Source organism: Mesoplodon densirostris, chromosome 16 (assembly GCF_025265405.1).
Source record: "Mesoplodon densirostris isolate mMesDen1 chromosome 16, mMesDen1 primary haplotype, whole genome shotgun sequence".
In the NCBI taxonomy this organism is placed as follows: Eukaryota; Metazoa; Chordata; class Mammalia; order Artiodactyla; family Ziphiidae; genus Mesoplodon; species Mesoplodon densirostris.
Window position 1 is genome coordinate 84,759,619 of NC_082676.1, and position 15,686 is coordinate 84,775,304.

General features: G+C 58.5%; 1 protein-coding gene across 11 annotated transcripts in view; it reads left to right on the forward strand.

Moving 5' to 3' along the window:
* TNRC18 (trinucleotide repeat containing 18) overlaps positions 1 to 15,686 on the forward strand; it is an 83,476-nt gene that overhangs the window by 36,504 nt on the left and 31,286 nt on the right. For 9 of the 11 annotated variants that reach the window (XM_060120048.1, XM_060120055.1, XM_060120053.1 and 6 more), the window contains 7 exons: positions 103 to 532; positions 1,712 to 2,704; positions 8,594 to 8,769; positions 9,307 to 9,443; positions 9,618 to 9,746; positions 11,327 to 11,498; positions 12,928 to 13,288. In XM_060120048.1, coding sequence (XP_059976031.1) covers positions 103 to 532; positions 1,712 to 2,704; positions 8,594 to 8,769; positions 9,307 to 9,443; positions 9,618 to 9,746; positions 11,327 to 11,498; positions 12,928 to 13,288 — 2,398 coding nt within the window. The remainder of the gene's footprint in view (positions 1 to 102; positions 533 to 1,711; positions 2,705 to 8,593; positions 8,770 to 9,306; positions 9,444 to 9,617; positions 9,747 to 11,326; positions 11,499 to 12,927; positions 13,289 to 15,686) is intronic. The other 2 variants (XM_060120052.1, XM_060120054.1) reach the window with 2 other exon arrangements.

Sequence of the window (15,686 nt, forward strand, 5' to 3'; positions counted from 1 at the left end):
CCCGTCTGAGGTACTCTGTGGGTCGCGGGGACCCCGGGGACAGGGCAGGTGGTGGGTGATGGGTCCTGCCGCGCTGACCCTGCCTGCCGGCCCCCTCCCCAGCAGGAGCGGCTCAAGGCCCAGGAGCAGCGGGCGGAGATGGAGGAGAAGGTGAGCAAGCGGAGCCTGGACGCCGCGGGCAAGGGTGGCCTGGGCGCCTCGGGCCCCGGGCTGCTGCCGCGGAAGCCCCCTGGCCTGACCGCTGGCCCTGCGGGCACCTACGGCAAGGCCATGAGTCCACCGCCATCTCCCCGCGCTTCCCCTGTGGCTGCCCTGAAGGCCAAGGTCATCCAGAAGCTGGAGGATGTGTCCAAGCCGTCCACCTACGCCTACCCCGCCACACCCAGCGCCCACCCCACTAGCCCGCCGCCTGCCTCCCCGCCGCCCACCCCTGGCATCACCCGCAAGGAGGAGGCCCCTGAGAACGTCGTCGAGAAGAAGGACTTAGAATTGGAGAAGGGAGCCCCCAGCCCTTTCCAGGCCTTGTTCTCAGGTAGGAGCTGGTGAAACAGATCCCCATGTGGTCATACACTCATTCATTCCTTCAACCTGTCAATCCTTCTTTCTGTGTTGAGCACCTACTGTGTACCTGGCTCACCGCTGGGCTCTGGGATGAATGCCCGAGGACACAGCTGGCCGTCATCTCTCTCTAGCCTTCCCTCAGTGGTAGGGTCAGGGGAAATGGGTGTAACATTAGAAGTAGGTTCTAAGTTCAGGAGGACCTCTCTGAGCATTAAACGAAGTAAGAGCTGCAGGATATTTAGCACCATAGCGGTGGGCCATAGTAGGTGCTGTGTTGTTGCATTGACGATAAAACAGTGTGTTCTGAGTAGAACTCCCACCCCACACGCTGCATGCACACACGTGCCCTCTTCCCGTGTCCTGTGTGGGTCGGGACATGCAGCAGGTGGCCTTGAAGGGGCCTGAGGCCTGTGTTCCTCTTCCTGTGGGAGGACTTGAGTTCGAATTCCGAAGTTCAGATTTCTGCCACCGGAATGCTGTGTGTGATCTTGGGCAGGTGGCTGCCCCTCTCTGGGGAGATTTGATGTCTTGCTAGTCAGGTCAAGTGTGGAGCACATGCCTGTCCCCGGTGCAGGGTGAGGGTGCTCCGTGCGTCTGTCTCCCCCGGTTTGGTTCCTACTGAGCCCCTGCTGCTTGCCCCGCTCTGGGCTGTGCACCGTCCTGCCCTCAGGGAGGTTACACTCAAGGGTGGGAGTTCAGAGTAAAAAAGTGAGGGGGGGGAGCCAGCCCTGTATTACTATTAGTTTTGGAACAACTTGGATGCCCCAACTCTGCTTCAATGGCGTGGGGTGGGTGGGTTCTTGTGGGACGGAGGGCAAAGTCGGCACCGGCTTGGTGGGGACCATTTGGGGTCTTACTGAGCATGTGCTTCTGGCCCAGCCTTGTGCTGAGTGCTGAGGCTGGAGGGACCAGAGAAAGAGCCTTTGAGGCCTGAAGACCCTCGGGGACAGGATGGTGGCCAGTTTTTCTCTCTGTGGCCCAGACATGCAGAAAGGCCCTGGGGTTCCTCAGATGCCATCTGGAAGGATCCCCGCCCCGCAGGCTGGCCCAGCAGAGAGGGTGGCTGGTGGGTGGGTGTTGATGGGGACACACGGGGGTGTCGGACATGGCAGGAGAAGGGGCCCCCGCTGACCCTTGGTGTCCTCGGCAGATATCCCACCCAGGTACCCGTTTCAAGCCCTACCACCACACTACGGGAGGCCCTACCCATTCCTGCTGCAGCCCACAGCGGCTGCCGATGCTGACGGCCTGGCCCCCGACGTGCCGCTCCCGGCCGATGGGCCCGAGCGCCTGGCGCTCTCGCCTGAGGACAAGCCCATCCGCCTGTCCCCGTCCAAGATCCCAGAGCCGCTGCGGGAGGTCCCGGACGAAGAACCGCTGGCGGAGCGGGAGGTGAAGGCGGAGGTGGAGGACATGGACGAAGGCCCCGCAGAGCTGCCCTCACTCGAGTCGCCGCTGACGCTGCCCCCTGAGGAAGCCCTGGCGGCCCCGAGCCCGGCGGGCGGCTGCACGGGTGGCCTGCTGGAGGCCCAGGCCCAGGCGCTGAGTGCTGGCGGCCAGGGGCCCGCGGAGCCCTCCGGGTGCCCGGACTTTGCCGAGGGGGCCGAGGCGCGGGTTGATTCACCAGGCCGGACAGAGTCCAGCGTGGCCGCCCCGGACCTGGGGCCTCGGCTGACGCCTGAGCCGCTGGTCAAGGCTAAGGAGGAGCCAGTGGAGGTGCCCGTGGACGTGCCCGTGGCAGAGGCGGCTCCCGAGGAAGATCTGGCCCAGGTGGCCCCGAGTGAGCCCCGGCCCAGCCTGGAACTGCCGGACTGTGACGTGCCCCCTGGGGAGGGACAGTGCCTGAGTCTGGAGGCCCCGGAGGCCACCCCTGTGCCCGGCAGCGCCTGCTTCCTGGAGGAAGCGGGCTCCGATCAGTTCCCGCCTAGCCTGGAGGACCCGCTGGCTGGCATGAATGCCCTAGCGGCTGCGGCAGAGTTGCCCCAGGCCAGGCCTCTGCCCTCCCCGGGCACCGGAGCCCCAGCCCTGGAGAGGCTGGAGGCAGTGCAGAGCCTTGTGCTGGAGCCGAGCTTCCTGCACGGCATCACCTTGCTGAGCGAGATCGCCGAGCTGGAGCTCGAGAAGAGGAGCCAGGAGGTGGCAGGTGAGTCATGCCGGGCGGTGGGCCTCTGTGGCTTGCTTTTTCCCTTTTTATTTATTTATTTTTAGGCCGCGTGGCTTGCGGGGTCTCAGTTCTCCAACCAGGGATTGAACCTGGGCCACGGCAGTGAAAGCCTGGAATCCTAACCACTGGGCTGCCGGGGAACTCCCGCCTTACCCCCTTTTAAGGAAAATTTTTTAAAATAGGATTTAAAAAATTTCAAACTCTCCAGGATGTGGTTTATTCGTGTGCACTTTAAAAAAACTGTGGTGAAATATACATGTTGTAAACTTTTATCATCTTAACAGTTTTTAAGTGTACAGGGCAGAGGTGTTATGTACAGTCACGTTGTGCAGCCAGTTTTTGGGTTTCTTAGTGGTGAAATTTCTGCTTGTTCTGTCAGTGGTGAGTTTCTAGTATCAGGATACTTTGGGTTGTGAGGGACCAAGACTTCTGTTTTAACTGGTTAGAAAAAGTCAGGGGAAATTTATTGGCTTGTGGAACCGAAGTATGTCAGTAATTAGGTAATATTTCAGGTATGGCTGGATCCAGGTGCTCAAACCAAGGAGTTTCTTTTCCCTCTTCCCTGTCTCTCCCCACCCCCGTTGTTTCACTTCTTTCTGTTGGCGTCATTCAAGGTGGGCCCACTGCCTTCATGGTGGTCACTGATACTTTCTCCCAAGCCCATGGGCCTGCTCAGCTCAGTAGACACACAGAAGAGGCCACCTCTTTCCACATAGCTCTGGCAAAGATGCTGTGATGCACTGTCAATGATTGGCTCACTGGGGTTCATGCTTTTTGCAGAAGCAAACCCTGTGGCCCAGGAGATGGGATGGACCAGGCTGATCATGCCCAGCCTTTGATGGGGGGGCAGCCACTTCCAGGGTGTAGGGAGGGGCGGTCCTCAGAGGGAATGGAGTGCCTTCAGCAGAAGGGGCCGTGAATTCTGGGCTGGCACAAAACCACTGACATTTGACATAGAGATTGAGGTGCTCCAAGACGTGTGGGTCAGGCACAGCCTCGCGAGCCCACGCTTGGACCAGAAGCGGCACGGAGGAGGGGCCCAGGCCTGGCTGGGGAGGAGATAATAGCGCTGGACGTTTCTGTGTATTTTCTCTAAAATTTCTTCTACACAGACACACAGTTCCAAAATCAAGGTCATTTTGTAAACAGCGCTCTGTAACCTGCCTTTTTCACTTAGTATCTGCTTTATTAAACATTTCTCAAAGCTGTGTGTTCTTAAACATTGTTTTTTTAGGGATTACACAGTTTTCTGCCTGGTGGAGGCCCCAGCCTTCAATGACCTAATCCTAGATTGTCAGGCATTTTCTTTTTTTTTTTTTTTTTTTTTTTTGCTGTACGCGGGCCTCTCACTGCTGTGGCCTCTCCCGTTGCGGAGCACAGGCTCCGGACACACAGGCTCCGCGGCCATGGCTCGCGGGCCCAGCCGCTCCGCGGCATGTGGGATCTTCCGGGATCGGGGCACGAACCCGTGTCCCCTGCATCGGCAGGCGGACTCTCAACCACTGCGCCACCAGGGAAGCCCCAGGCATTTTCATTTGCCTCCTTTTTTTTTTTTTTTTTTCCCGGTACACAGGCCTCTCACTGTTGTGGCCTCTCCCGTTGCGGAGCGCAGGCTCAGCGGCCATGGCTCATGGGCCCAGCCGCTCTGTGGCATGTGGGATCTTCCCAGACCGGGGCTCGAACCCATGTCCCCTGCATAGGCAGGCGGACTCTCAACCACTGCGCCACCAGGGAAGCCCTGCCTTCTTTTTTATTCCCGCTCTCCCTCCCCCTCCCTCCCTCTCTTCCTTCCCCTCCCTCCCTCCCTCCTTTTCTTCCTTTCTTAGCTGCTGTAAATGATGCGATGAGTACTCTTGAAGAAAAATCCTTGTCCACACCTCTGTTTTCCCAGGGATTTGTTCCCAGGGGTGGAATTGCTGGGCCAGAACCAGGCCATATTTTCAAGGTTCTTTCATTGTCAGGGTCAAATGCCCCATTCCAGGAAGCTTGGATGAGTGACACCCACTCCCCCTCAGGCGTCTGTTGTTTTGTTGTTGTTGTTCTAAAGTTCATTGTTTCTCTTCTCTCATTTAAATAGTTTGGTACAAAAAAAATTTTTTTTTTCCCAGAAGAAAATGAAAACCCTCTTGATCCTACCAACTGGTGGGTTTTCAGTGGGGACCACAGAGGGCCAGGGGCATCTGGAGAGGAGGGGGCTGAGGACGGGTCCCCCGGTCTGGGGGTCTCTGCACACTCTGGCCCCTTTTCACACTCCTATCTCATCCACCTAGTCATGCAGCTCCTACTGTGTACCCGGCACCGTTTTGGTGCTGGGGGCCAGCGGTGAACCAGGCCATCTGCGTGCAGCCCTCAGCACTGTCAGGTGGTAAAAGGCCGGGAAGGGGACAGGGCAGGGGTGAGAAGGGTGGTCTCCTACAGCGCATGGCCAGGGAAGCCCCTGTTGATGGGTGGGAGAGGAAGATTCTTCTAGGGAAAACCAAGCCAGGCCTAAGGAACAGCAAGTGCAAAGGCCCTGAGGTGACTGTGTGTGTCATGTTAGAACAAAGGCAAGGAGGCCAGGGGCAGGAGCAGCGTCGGAAGGGGAGAGTGGTGGTGAGGAGGCCCCTGGGATGACTTGGGTGAGGGATGACCCCGGGGAGGTCTTCCACTTGGAGTGAAATGAGAGGCCGTAGGAAGGTGGTTTTGAGTTGAGCTGATAGGATCAGACTTACGTGCGGTTCCTCTGTGGGCTGTGTGGAGAGCTGATGCAGGGGTGAGGGCGGAGGCGGGGAGACCCTGGCGGAGGCTCCCGTCTCCATCCAGGCCCAGGGTGGTGAGGGGCGCACAGCCGAGGAGCACGTGGGTTCTGGGTGGAAGCTGAGGTGCGACCAGCAGGCTTTGCTGGTGGACTGAGCGTGGGTGTGAAAGGACGATGCCAAGGGTTGTGGCCTGAGCCGCTGGAAGACGAGAATTCCAGTTTCTGAGCTGGGCAGGTGGGGCCGGGGGAGCGTGTGTGGGGAAAGCCCAGCAGCTGGTGTGGACACGGACGTTTGAGGTGGATGTCTGGGATGCCCTCAGCGCTCTGCGGTGGAGTCTGCGGCCCCAGGGCTGGGGGCAGCGTCGGGGCAGGAACGTGCCCTTGGAGGCACTGGTGTGCAGGGGTTTGTGCACCACAGGGGCGAGGGGGGCCCCGGTGGCCCTCCCCCTTCGACGGTCGCTGACGGACACTGAGCATCAGTCCCCTGCACGTTCTGTACAGAGCTGGGCCGTGAGTGGTCCCGGTTCGTACGGCAGGCCCAAGGCTCCTGGGCCCGTTAGCGTTTTTCCCACAGCCCGTGTCGCTTCCTGGACCCACCGGCCCTCCCACCCTGCCCCTCCTGCTGCGCACAGCCGCCCACAGTCAGCGAACCTGGGCGTCCCCGGGCGTGCTGGCCGTCCTTCCCGCCCTGCAGCGCCGTAGCCTCTGTGACTGACGCCTGGTCCCATGGGGGTTCCAGTGCGCGTCTGGCACCTCCACATTGGTAAAGCCACAAGGTTGGTGTGTTAGCTCGGGCTACTGTACCAAATACTACAGATAGGGTGGGGTGGGGTAGGGCGGGGGTCGGTGGGGGGGGTCTTGAATGACAGAAGTGTGTGGTTTCATGGTTCTGGAGGCTGGAAGTTCTAGATCAAGGTGTCAGCAGGTTGGGTTGGTTCCTTCTGAGGCCTCTCTCCTTGTTGGCTTGTGGATGGCCGGCCTCTCCCTGTGTCCTCCCATGGCCTTCCTCTGCGTGTTTCTGTATCCAAATGTCCCCTTTTGATAAGGACACAGTCACGTTGGGTTAGGGCCCACCCTAAAGACCTCACTTTAACTTGATTCCGTCTTTAAAGACGTTACATTCTGGGGTATCGGGGTTAGGATTTAAACACGTGGATTTGGGGGCACACAGTTCACCCCACAGCTGCTGCCCTCGGGTCATCAGGCTGCCTTGGGCTGTCAGTCCTGGGGGGCCCCTGCAAAGCTGGTGTGTCGGAGGGTGAAGGAGGTGACGGAGTTGCTCTTTGGTCCCCTCTGTGATGGAGCAGGCCCCCCTCCCCCAGCAACTAAGAGATCTTACGGCTCGGAGGACCTTGGCGGGCGGGTTCTCTGCTTTGTGGCCTCAGTGTCCGTAAAGACAGAAAAGCAAAACCAGTGACTCTGAACTGGCCACCGGTGACACTTGGTTGTGACAGCTTGAGGGGAGTACTACTGACATCTAGTGGGTAAAGGTGAGGGACGCTGCTAACACCCTACGACGATGCCCAGGACAGCCACCCACAGCAGAGAACAGTCATGGAAATGTGAATGGCCCCAGGGTTCAGAAGCCCTGATCTGGGCAGTGCCATTGTTAATTGCATTGTCGATTTTAGGGAATTGTGCAGTTGGTAGTAAGGAATACAATTTTTCCCTCCAGCACATGTAGGACATTCACAAAAATGGATCATATGTTAGATCACAAAGAAAAACATCAGTTGAAAAATGAAAACTCATGTTACTTTAGTAGAAAGATTGTGGAGAAATAGGCTCTCAGGTACCGTTGTTGAGATCCTGATCTGGGTTCAGTCTCTTTGAAGGGCATTTGGAATATTTATCAGAGATAAACACATATACCTTGATCACGTTAATTGCACAGGCAGCATATTTCCTACACGGTGCCTACCCGTTCCCTACAAAAAAATTCAGGAGCCACCTAAATGCCATCAGTGGGGGATCATTTGGATAAATTAAAACTCATCAATACAAGAGAACTCTAGCCTGCTGTTGCTGCCTTTGGCCATATAAAATTGCTGATATTCTAGTGTTTTCGACTTACAGAAACGGCACTTTTTGTAAGGCTCAAGCTGTAATGTGAACACGTTTGTATTTTTGTGCTAATGTGAAGAGACTTTAAGTAGAAAACAGAGTGCGATACGGTGTTTATTGATTGATGCCATTTTTATATTTATAAAGGATGCCTGTGTTACATATGTTTGAATATGTATAGAAGTTTCTGGAACCACCTGCCAGACACTGTCAGCAGAGGCACCTCCAGGGAGGGACCTGTGTTTTGGGGAGGAGAAGGGCTTTTGTTTCGTCACACCCTCTGCTTGGTTTGTGGTTTTTATCATGTGCACTCGTTACTTTTACAGTTTACAAAACTTATTGTGGGGCTCTTTTTTTCTTGTTTCTTCTTTTTTCTCGCTGCATTGGGTCTCTGTGTTGCACAAGGGCTTTCTCTACTTGCTGCAAGCGGGGGCTACTCTTCATTGTGGTGCGCCGGCTTCTCATTGCGGTGGCTTCTCTTGTTACAGAGCACGGACTCTAGGCGCGCGGGCTTCAGTAGTTGCAGCATGCGGGCTTCAGTAGTTGTAGCATGTGGGCTTAGTAGTTGTGGCGCACAGGCCTAGTCGCTCCAAGGCATGTGGGATCTTCCCGGACCAGGGCTCGAACCCTTGTCCCCTGCATTGGCAGGCAGATTCTTAACCACTGCGCCACCAGGGAAGTCCCGGGGCTCTTTTTTTCTGATCATGAAAACCACGCATATTCCTCATGGAAGGTTTTAAGGACAGATAAGCAAAAAGAGAAGTGCAGTTCTAGAGAACAGCTCTGCCGGCCTTTGTTGACTCTCTGTGAGTCTGTGTACAAGTGTGTTGTGAAGAACGGGACGGCACCGTGTGTCCCGCACTCCTACCTGTTCTCACTCAGCGCCCATTTCCGGTGTCTGGGAAAGGCCCCGGGGCCGTCAGCATCCCGGGGGGCCTGTGTGGCCTCAGGCCATCCATGAGTCTGCTCTGGGCCTCGTCCTCTTCCCGCTGGGGGCCTGAGGGGTGGGCCGTGGTGCCTGTGAGTCCGGCCCCCGGGGGCTCGGGCTCACGTCTCTCCTCTGGCAGGTGTGGAGCGGGGCCCAGCGGTGCGGCCCTCGCTGGAGAGCCTGCTGGCGGCCAGCAGCCACATGCTGAAGGAGGTGTTGGACGGCCCCTTCGTGGACCCGCTGAAGAACCTGCGGCTTCCACGGGAGCTGAACCCCAACAAGAAGTACAGCTGGATGCAGAAGAAGGACGAGCGGGTGAGGTGTCCTGGGCCAGGCCTGGGGGGCTGGGGGCGGGCGCGGGGTGCCCCCAGAGAGGCCACCTCACCCGGGCCTTGGCCGGCTTTGCGTTAGGAAGGGCCTGTTCCGCACCCAGCTTCTGCCACCAGTTTGCTGGGTGGTCCCTTGCAAGTCTCCTCTTCCTGGGTCCAGGTTTATCATGTAATCACGTGTCAAGAGCGCATCCTGTGGGTGACAGCTTGAGGGCTCAGAGAGAGCAGACCTGGCTGCGCCCCTGCCGCCCGTGGGCCTTGGGCAGGCGGCTTCGTCTCCCTGTGCCCGCGACAGATGATCCAACAGCCAGCTCTGGCTGAGCGGTCCTTACGGGCCAATTTGGCCTGGACACAGCCCTGTGAAGTTGGCTTTTCAGTCCTTGGCGTGCAGCCGGGCAGTCCGTTTTGCTCAAGGCCACAGCTCGTGAGGGGTAGAAGTCGGGTGTGACCCGGGCCCCTGGTCTCCGCTGTGAGGTCCCGCACCCCGGCCGAGGGCGGCGTCCTCACCCGCCCCTCCCCGCAGATGTACGCCATGAAGTCCTCCCTGGAGAGCATGGACGCCATGGAGCTGGACTTCCGGATGCGGCTGGCGGAGGTGCAGCGCCAGTACAAGGAGAAGCAGCGCGAGCTGGTGAAGTTGCAGAGGCGCCGCGATTCCGAGTGAGTGTGCCCCGCCGGCCCGCGGCCTGGGCTCTGTAGGCGCCGCGCTCAGGAGGGCGGCCGAGGCAGGCCGCCAGGTGTGCGTGGCCCCGAGTGACGTGTGCGCACCGTGCGTCCCTTCTCCGCGCCCCGCCACCCCCCGGGTGCACAGCCAAGCGTGTGATTCTCTTTAAGGGACAGGCGCGAGGACCCCCATAGAAGCTTGGCACGCAGAGGCCCTGGCAGGCCGCGGAAACGGACCCACGCCCTGAGCGCCCTGTCGCCCCCCCGCAAGAGAGGGAAGAGCCGCATCCGTAGCGGAAAGTAAGGCTGGCCCCTCGGTGGGTCGGGGACTGGCACAGAGCTCGGAGGGGAGGATCCCGGGCCTGCGCGGGGCCTGTGTGGGCGCCGGGGACCTCGCGTCCCTCAGGCTCTGACCCACCTGCATCGGCGGCTCGTGGGCAGCATGGCACGCTGCCCCGGGCGGGCCAGGAGGGCGAGCGTGGAATGGACAGGCAGACCCACCCCAGCCAGCGTGTCGAGTGTCACCCAGGCGTTGGGCCCGTCTCCCTGCCGCACCTGCTTCCTCCATGGCTAGGGGCTGATTCCCGAGCCGCGCTCTGCGGAGGGCCGCACTCTGCTCTTGCTTGGTTCCCTCTGTGCCGGATGGCGTCACTCCCATTCTCCTGGCTCCCTGGGACTGGGGTCGCCGTCTCCGTGCACTCGGGGACAGGCCCCTTGGGGAGCAGCAGGAGCCACGTGCGGCTGGAGCGAGAGCGCCCCCTCCAGGCCGCGTGTGGGTGGGAATGGTGCTGCGTCCTCCCAGGGCGTCGCGGGGTAGCACGAGCTGAACGGGAAGGGGCTGGAGGGCACCTCTGCCTGGGACAGCGGGGCAGGCGGACGCCAGGGCTTCGTTGAGGAAGCAGAGGGGCCACACAGGGTACCTTCGAAGGCATAGGAGAGGCGCAGTGGGGCGGCCACAGCTCTTCTCAGGAGAAGACAGGCCCGGGGCCCCCTCATCTTGCATGTAACCTTCTTGGCTGTTCCTGACTGATGAGAGGACCGAGAGAGGGAGAAATACCCTGTCAGCAGCCACACGGGGCGAGCAGCGGGGGAGAGCGGCTCCTGGGGAAGAGAGCAGAGGCTGGGGCGGCTAGCACGCAGAGCCGCTGGTTACGCGTGGACCCCGGAAGCGGATGCAACTCCTGCCCAAGTCCCAGGTCTGCCTCTTATTGTGACCTTGGGCCAGGTGACAGCTTTTATAGATGAGTTCCCTCATCTATAAAAAGCAGTGTATAGAACACAGCATTGTTTTGTGGTTCAAGTATAAAGCACAGACGTGGAACAAGACACGTAGTACCAAGTAAAAATTATTAATTATTATTATTACTTGCGAGGGTTTAGCTTAAAGCAGGCAAAAGAGGCCTTCGAACCAGGACCGTGGCCCGACTGCTTATGCTCCTGGGGGTACAGGAGACCAGCCAGCGGCTCTTCCTTCATAGAAGCTCTCGATCTTAATCCCCCTCCCGTCCTGGTGGATTTCCGCGGCATTCCCGATCCTTGTTCTCAGCATGTTTTGGTACAGAGGTATCTGACGGTGTAAAGATACGTGTATGAGTGTGTATGTGAAGGAGCACGAGAGAGAAAGAGGCCGGCAGCGGATACACTGCTTTCACGAAGTTCTTCTTTTTTCCCCACTAAACTCTCATTCTGCCTCCTTCACAAGTATCCCAGAATCCCAGCACCATAGTGCCAGATGCTCCGTCTCCCCAGACTCGGCACTCTTGTCACCACGGTCTGTGCGTCGACATCCAGAGCCCACCCTTCAGGGCCACGAGGGCGGGCCCCCAGCCCGTGAGTGCTGCCTGGCCAGGGCGCTGACCGCTGGTGCATCTGGGTTTCAGGCTGAGCGGCAAGCCCCTGCTGACCTCGGACGACTGTGAGCTGGGAGCAGGGTTGAGGAAGAGACACAAGGGGCCTGAGGAGGACCACGATGCCCTTGGTGGGGCCGGGAAGGCCAGGGGGAGGAGCCAGCCTTGGGACGAGCACGAAGCCTCTTCGGACTTCATGAGTCAGGTCAGTGACCCCGCCCTGTCTTCCAGGTGTGATGCTGGCTTGGGGCGGAAGGTCTGAAGGGGGTGCCGGAGTTCACGCTCCCTTGGCAGGCCTGCTGGCCCTGCTGCTGCACGGAAACCGTGGAGGTGGTTGCCTTAGGGCCAGAGCGACTCTCCTCCAATGTTCCTCATTGTGCAGAGGGGGAAAGTGGGGCTCAGGGGAGGTCAGAGACCACCAGAGTGACACAGCCTCAGGTGGAGCTGTGTGTGTGCCACTTCCTGTGTGTGTGCTCCGTGACCCGGTGCTGAAGCCGAGAAGAGAGACTGCAAGGTCTTGAGCAAGTAATGCAATTACTCTGTTGTTTCACAGTATGAGTTTAATGAGCAGCTTCACCACTCTGTAGTTCGAGGAAACAAGGGCTTGATGCCGTTGTAATTTCCTCTGTGAACTGTCCTGAGGTAAGGGGGTGAGAGCCAGCACCTTGATTTTTCTTCTTTCTGCAGAGCATTGAAATCGTCCACTTAAGGCCCTCATTGCTAAATGCTTATGTTCCTTGTCATCCCTCCCAGTAAAGGCCCTGTGGGAGGGGGCTGTTTTGGTTGACTCGGCAGTCAGAGGGAAGGACTCACATAGGGGAGACTGGGTCCAGGCGGAGGGGAGGGAGCCAGCTTGTACATCAGGATCTTCTGTACTCTCGAATTGTGAAGGACACTTTCGTGCTTTAATTGACACTATCCCAGCTTTCCTCTCCTTATGAATTGTTACCTGATTAAAGTAAATAGCGATAAAGTGTTCAAATGAGGGCCATTGAAACGGCAGGTTTCAACAACAAAGGACTACAGCCCACGAGAGAGACGCACAAGCAGGAATTTATCTGTGAAATCTCTAATCGTTCTTTCTGCTTCAGGCATCCAGGGCACACTCAAGACATTTTCTCGGCAGCTTTAGCCCATTTAGCTGGATGGGCTGATTCAGGCTGTGCTGTGCAGCCGTCTTCATCACCTGCTTGAGGCGATTGAGATAAGCAGATCAGCTGTGCTGTGATCTGGGTTTTCCATCTTGGGTTCATCCCTCCTCCCTTAATCCAGCCGCCTTCTCCCACACTGCGGCAGCAGTGCTTGCTTCGAGCGCTTCCCCTAGGAGGCACCAGGCAGCGCCGTGGAGGGCCAGTGGCAATGCCAGTGTCACTGATAACTGTGACCACGGTGACGGCTATTTACTAAGTGCTTCATGTGCCTTTTCTCAGTTCGTCTTCAGAACAACCCACTGAAGCCTGTGCGTAATTACCCCCATTTTACAGAGTAGAGGAACTGAGGCTAAGAGGAGTTAAGCGACTTGCCAGAAGCCACAGAGGCAGGGAGAAGGAGCTGGGGTTCGTCAGAGCTCGTGCGTGGAGACCCAGTGTTTGGTCAACCGTCTTAACCTGTGACTTCCCAACTTCCCTTTCCAGCTAAAGATTAAGAAGAAGAAGATGGCCAGCGACCAAGAGCAGTTGGCAAGCAAGCTGGACAAAGCCCTCTCCCTCACAAAGCAGGACAAGTTGAAGTCGCCCTTCAAGTTCTCGGACACTTCTGGGGGGAAATCAAAGACAAGTGGGGTCTGCGGCAGGTACTTGACGCCCTACGACAGCCTGCTGGGCAAGGACAGGAAGGCGCTGGCCAAAGGCCTCAGCCTGTCTCTGAAAGCCTCCCGAGAAGGTAAACACAAAAGGGCCGCCAAAGCCAGGAAGATGGAGGTGGGGTTCAAGGCCAGAGGCCAGCCCAAGTCGGCCCACTCCCCGTTCGCCTCGGAAGTGAGCAGCTACTCCTACAGTAAGTAGCGGGCCGCGCCGCCTCAGGGCCGCTCTTTCTCTCCTTCCTTCTCTTTCCTCCTCCTCCTCTTTCAGCCTCGAAAGCTCGAAACGTCTCTCTTCCGCCTCTCTCGGCCTCGAAAGCGAGATGATTGGCGGGTGCCGCTGGGCGGCCACCTATGATTGGTGGGTGCTCGTGATTGGCGGGCGGGTGGGAACGGAAAGCCCCCCCCGCCCTTTCGGTGCCCGAAAGCCGTGGGTGTGGAGGCCGTGCACCATAGAGTCGGCCGCTTCTGGGCCTGGAGTGGCTGGTCGTGAGAACCCTAGAGATAACCCGGACTCCATGGCCCGCAGGCGGCTGTCTGTCCTTAGGCCCGGTGCTAGTGAGAACAGCATCTATGGAGCGCACGCCAGGGCTATCTGGGCCGTATTTCCCTTTGTCTCTGCGACAGTTCTCCAAGTGGTTAACCCGTGTTGTTCCCGAGGATAGATCCTGAGGTCGGGCCGGGGTCAGGCCCAGCCTGTCCGCCTCAACTGTGCAAGACGTCCTGCCATCATGGGCGCGGCCTGTGCGCTGCCTGCATAGCAGCCGCCGGCTCCAGGCGGCTTTCGGGCCCCTGAAACGTAACAGCTGGTGGGACTGAGGGACTGAGCTTTAACCGGAGCCTGTGGCATTGGAGCTGCTTTCTCTGGGAACTCGGGGAGCATGGTTTTCCGGAGCCGGGCAGCCTTGCCCCCCACGCGAACCCCGCCGCCCCGCCGGCTCTCTGTGGCCTCTGGTGGCCCAAAGCCCGCCGTCTAGCATGTAATAGGTGCTCAATAAGTATTTGTGGGCGGAACGCGCAGTGCCCAGGATGGGTGGGTGTCGATGCCGTGCCCGCTGCAGCAAGGCCAGGAAGGGGCTTCTTGCCTCCTGGCCCCTGTCAGCGGGGTTGGTTCCGAGGCGAGCCCAGGCCATGAGGGGGGTGGCAGGCTTTTTCATTGTTGACTGCCTGGACCTGTGTGACTGGGCCTTTGGCTGGCTCCGCCGAGTTAACGGGGTTGGGGGTGTTGAACGTGAAGTGTAAAAAATGGACCCCTTTGGGCGTCCCTGGTGGCGCAGTGGTTGAGAGTTTGCCTGCCGATGCAAGGGACGCGGGTTCGTGCCCCGGTCCGGGAAGATCCCACATGCCGCGGAGCGGCTGGGCCCGTGAGCCATGGCCGCTGAGCCTGCGCGTCCGGGGCCTGTGCTCCGCAATGGGAGAGGCCACAGCAGTGAGAGGGCCGCGTACCACCAAAAAAAAAAAACCGAAAAAAACAAAAAGGATCTCTTTAAGGTTACAGTGAGGAAGTGAAGAATGTCTTTATGGATTTGGAGTTAAGATACAGAGGGCTGTTGGCAGCCCTAGGTGAGCTCACGTGGGAGAAGAGCCGGACCTGGCACCTGGCATGAGATTAAGCTGCTGCTGGGGGATTTTTTGGTTTATTTTTAAGGTTCGCGGATTTGATTGCCCCGCGTCTCCAGGGTTGATGCTCAGATGGGCGTTGGGGCAAGCAGCTCCTTTGGTGCCTTAGGTACTGAGGACGTGTTCGATGGCCGAAGCTTCCCGGCCCTCGCGTTTGGATGGGTGTGAGTCGAGCAGCGTGGCCCAGGCCCCTGGCCACTGTGGACCAGTTTTAGGGACTTGCAGCCCTGAAGGAGGAGGGAAGGGCTTTCTTCTGTTCATTTTGGAATATTGAATAGAGAGTGGGGGAGGGTTGCTGCTCCTTTGATCTTTCAGGGGACAGTGGTCGATGGATGTGGCCTGGCGAGTTGCTGGAAGAATCCGCCACTCCTCCCACTCGCAGGTGGGTGTGGCGGGGTACAGGCTAGAGGCCAGAGAGGAGCTGAGGTCTCTGAGCCGCTGAGTGTACTGCAGCGGATGTGCGCATGCGTGCAAGGCAGCATTCCAAGTGCTGGTCTACCTGTTAGGCCTTTGTCTAAAACTGCACTGTCCCCGTGAGAGAAATGGGTTGTCACTGCCACAGGGAGGTCGGAAGGCCTGTCTCCAGTTAGCTGGCGGCTATGATATGCAGCTGGCTGTAGAGAGAGCGTGTCTCTCTTTCGTACGTTGGCTTTTTTGCTGTTCGCGGTCGTGGAGAGCGCACGCACGGTCGTGAAGAGGTCGGGGTGCTTCCAGCAGAGGTGCTGCGCCTGCAAGAGGTGGGAAGAGAGCACGTTGCTCTCTTGCTTTTCCACATTGGGTTGTAGGGGTCGGGTGGCGTGCTTGGTGGGTTCTGGGGAGAAGCCAAGCTGGTCATCCTCACGCTCGGACGTCTCCAGCCTGGGTTGTGGCCTCAGGAAGGACGGGATGGAGTACACGGGCGGAGGCTTGTCTGTGTGCTCCCTCCTTGTAGAGTGGAAAGCGTAGACGGAGGAGGAGGAGGAGGAGGCAGCCAGA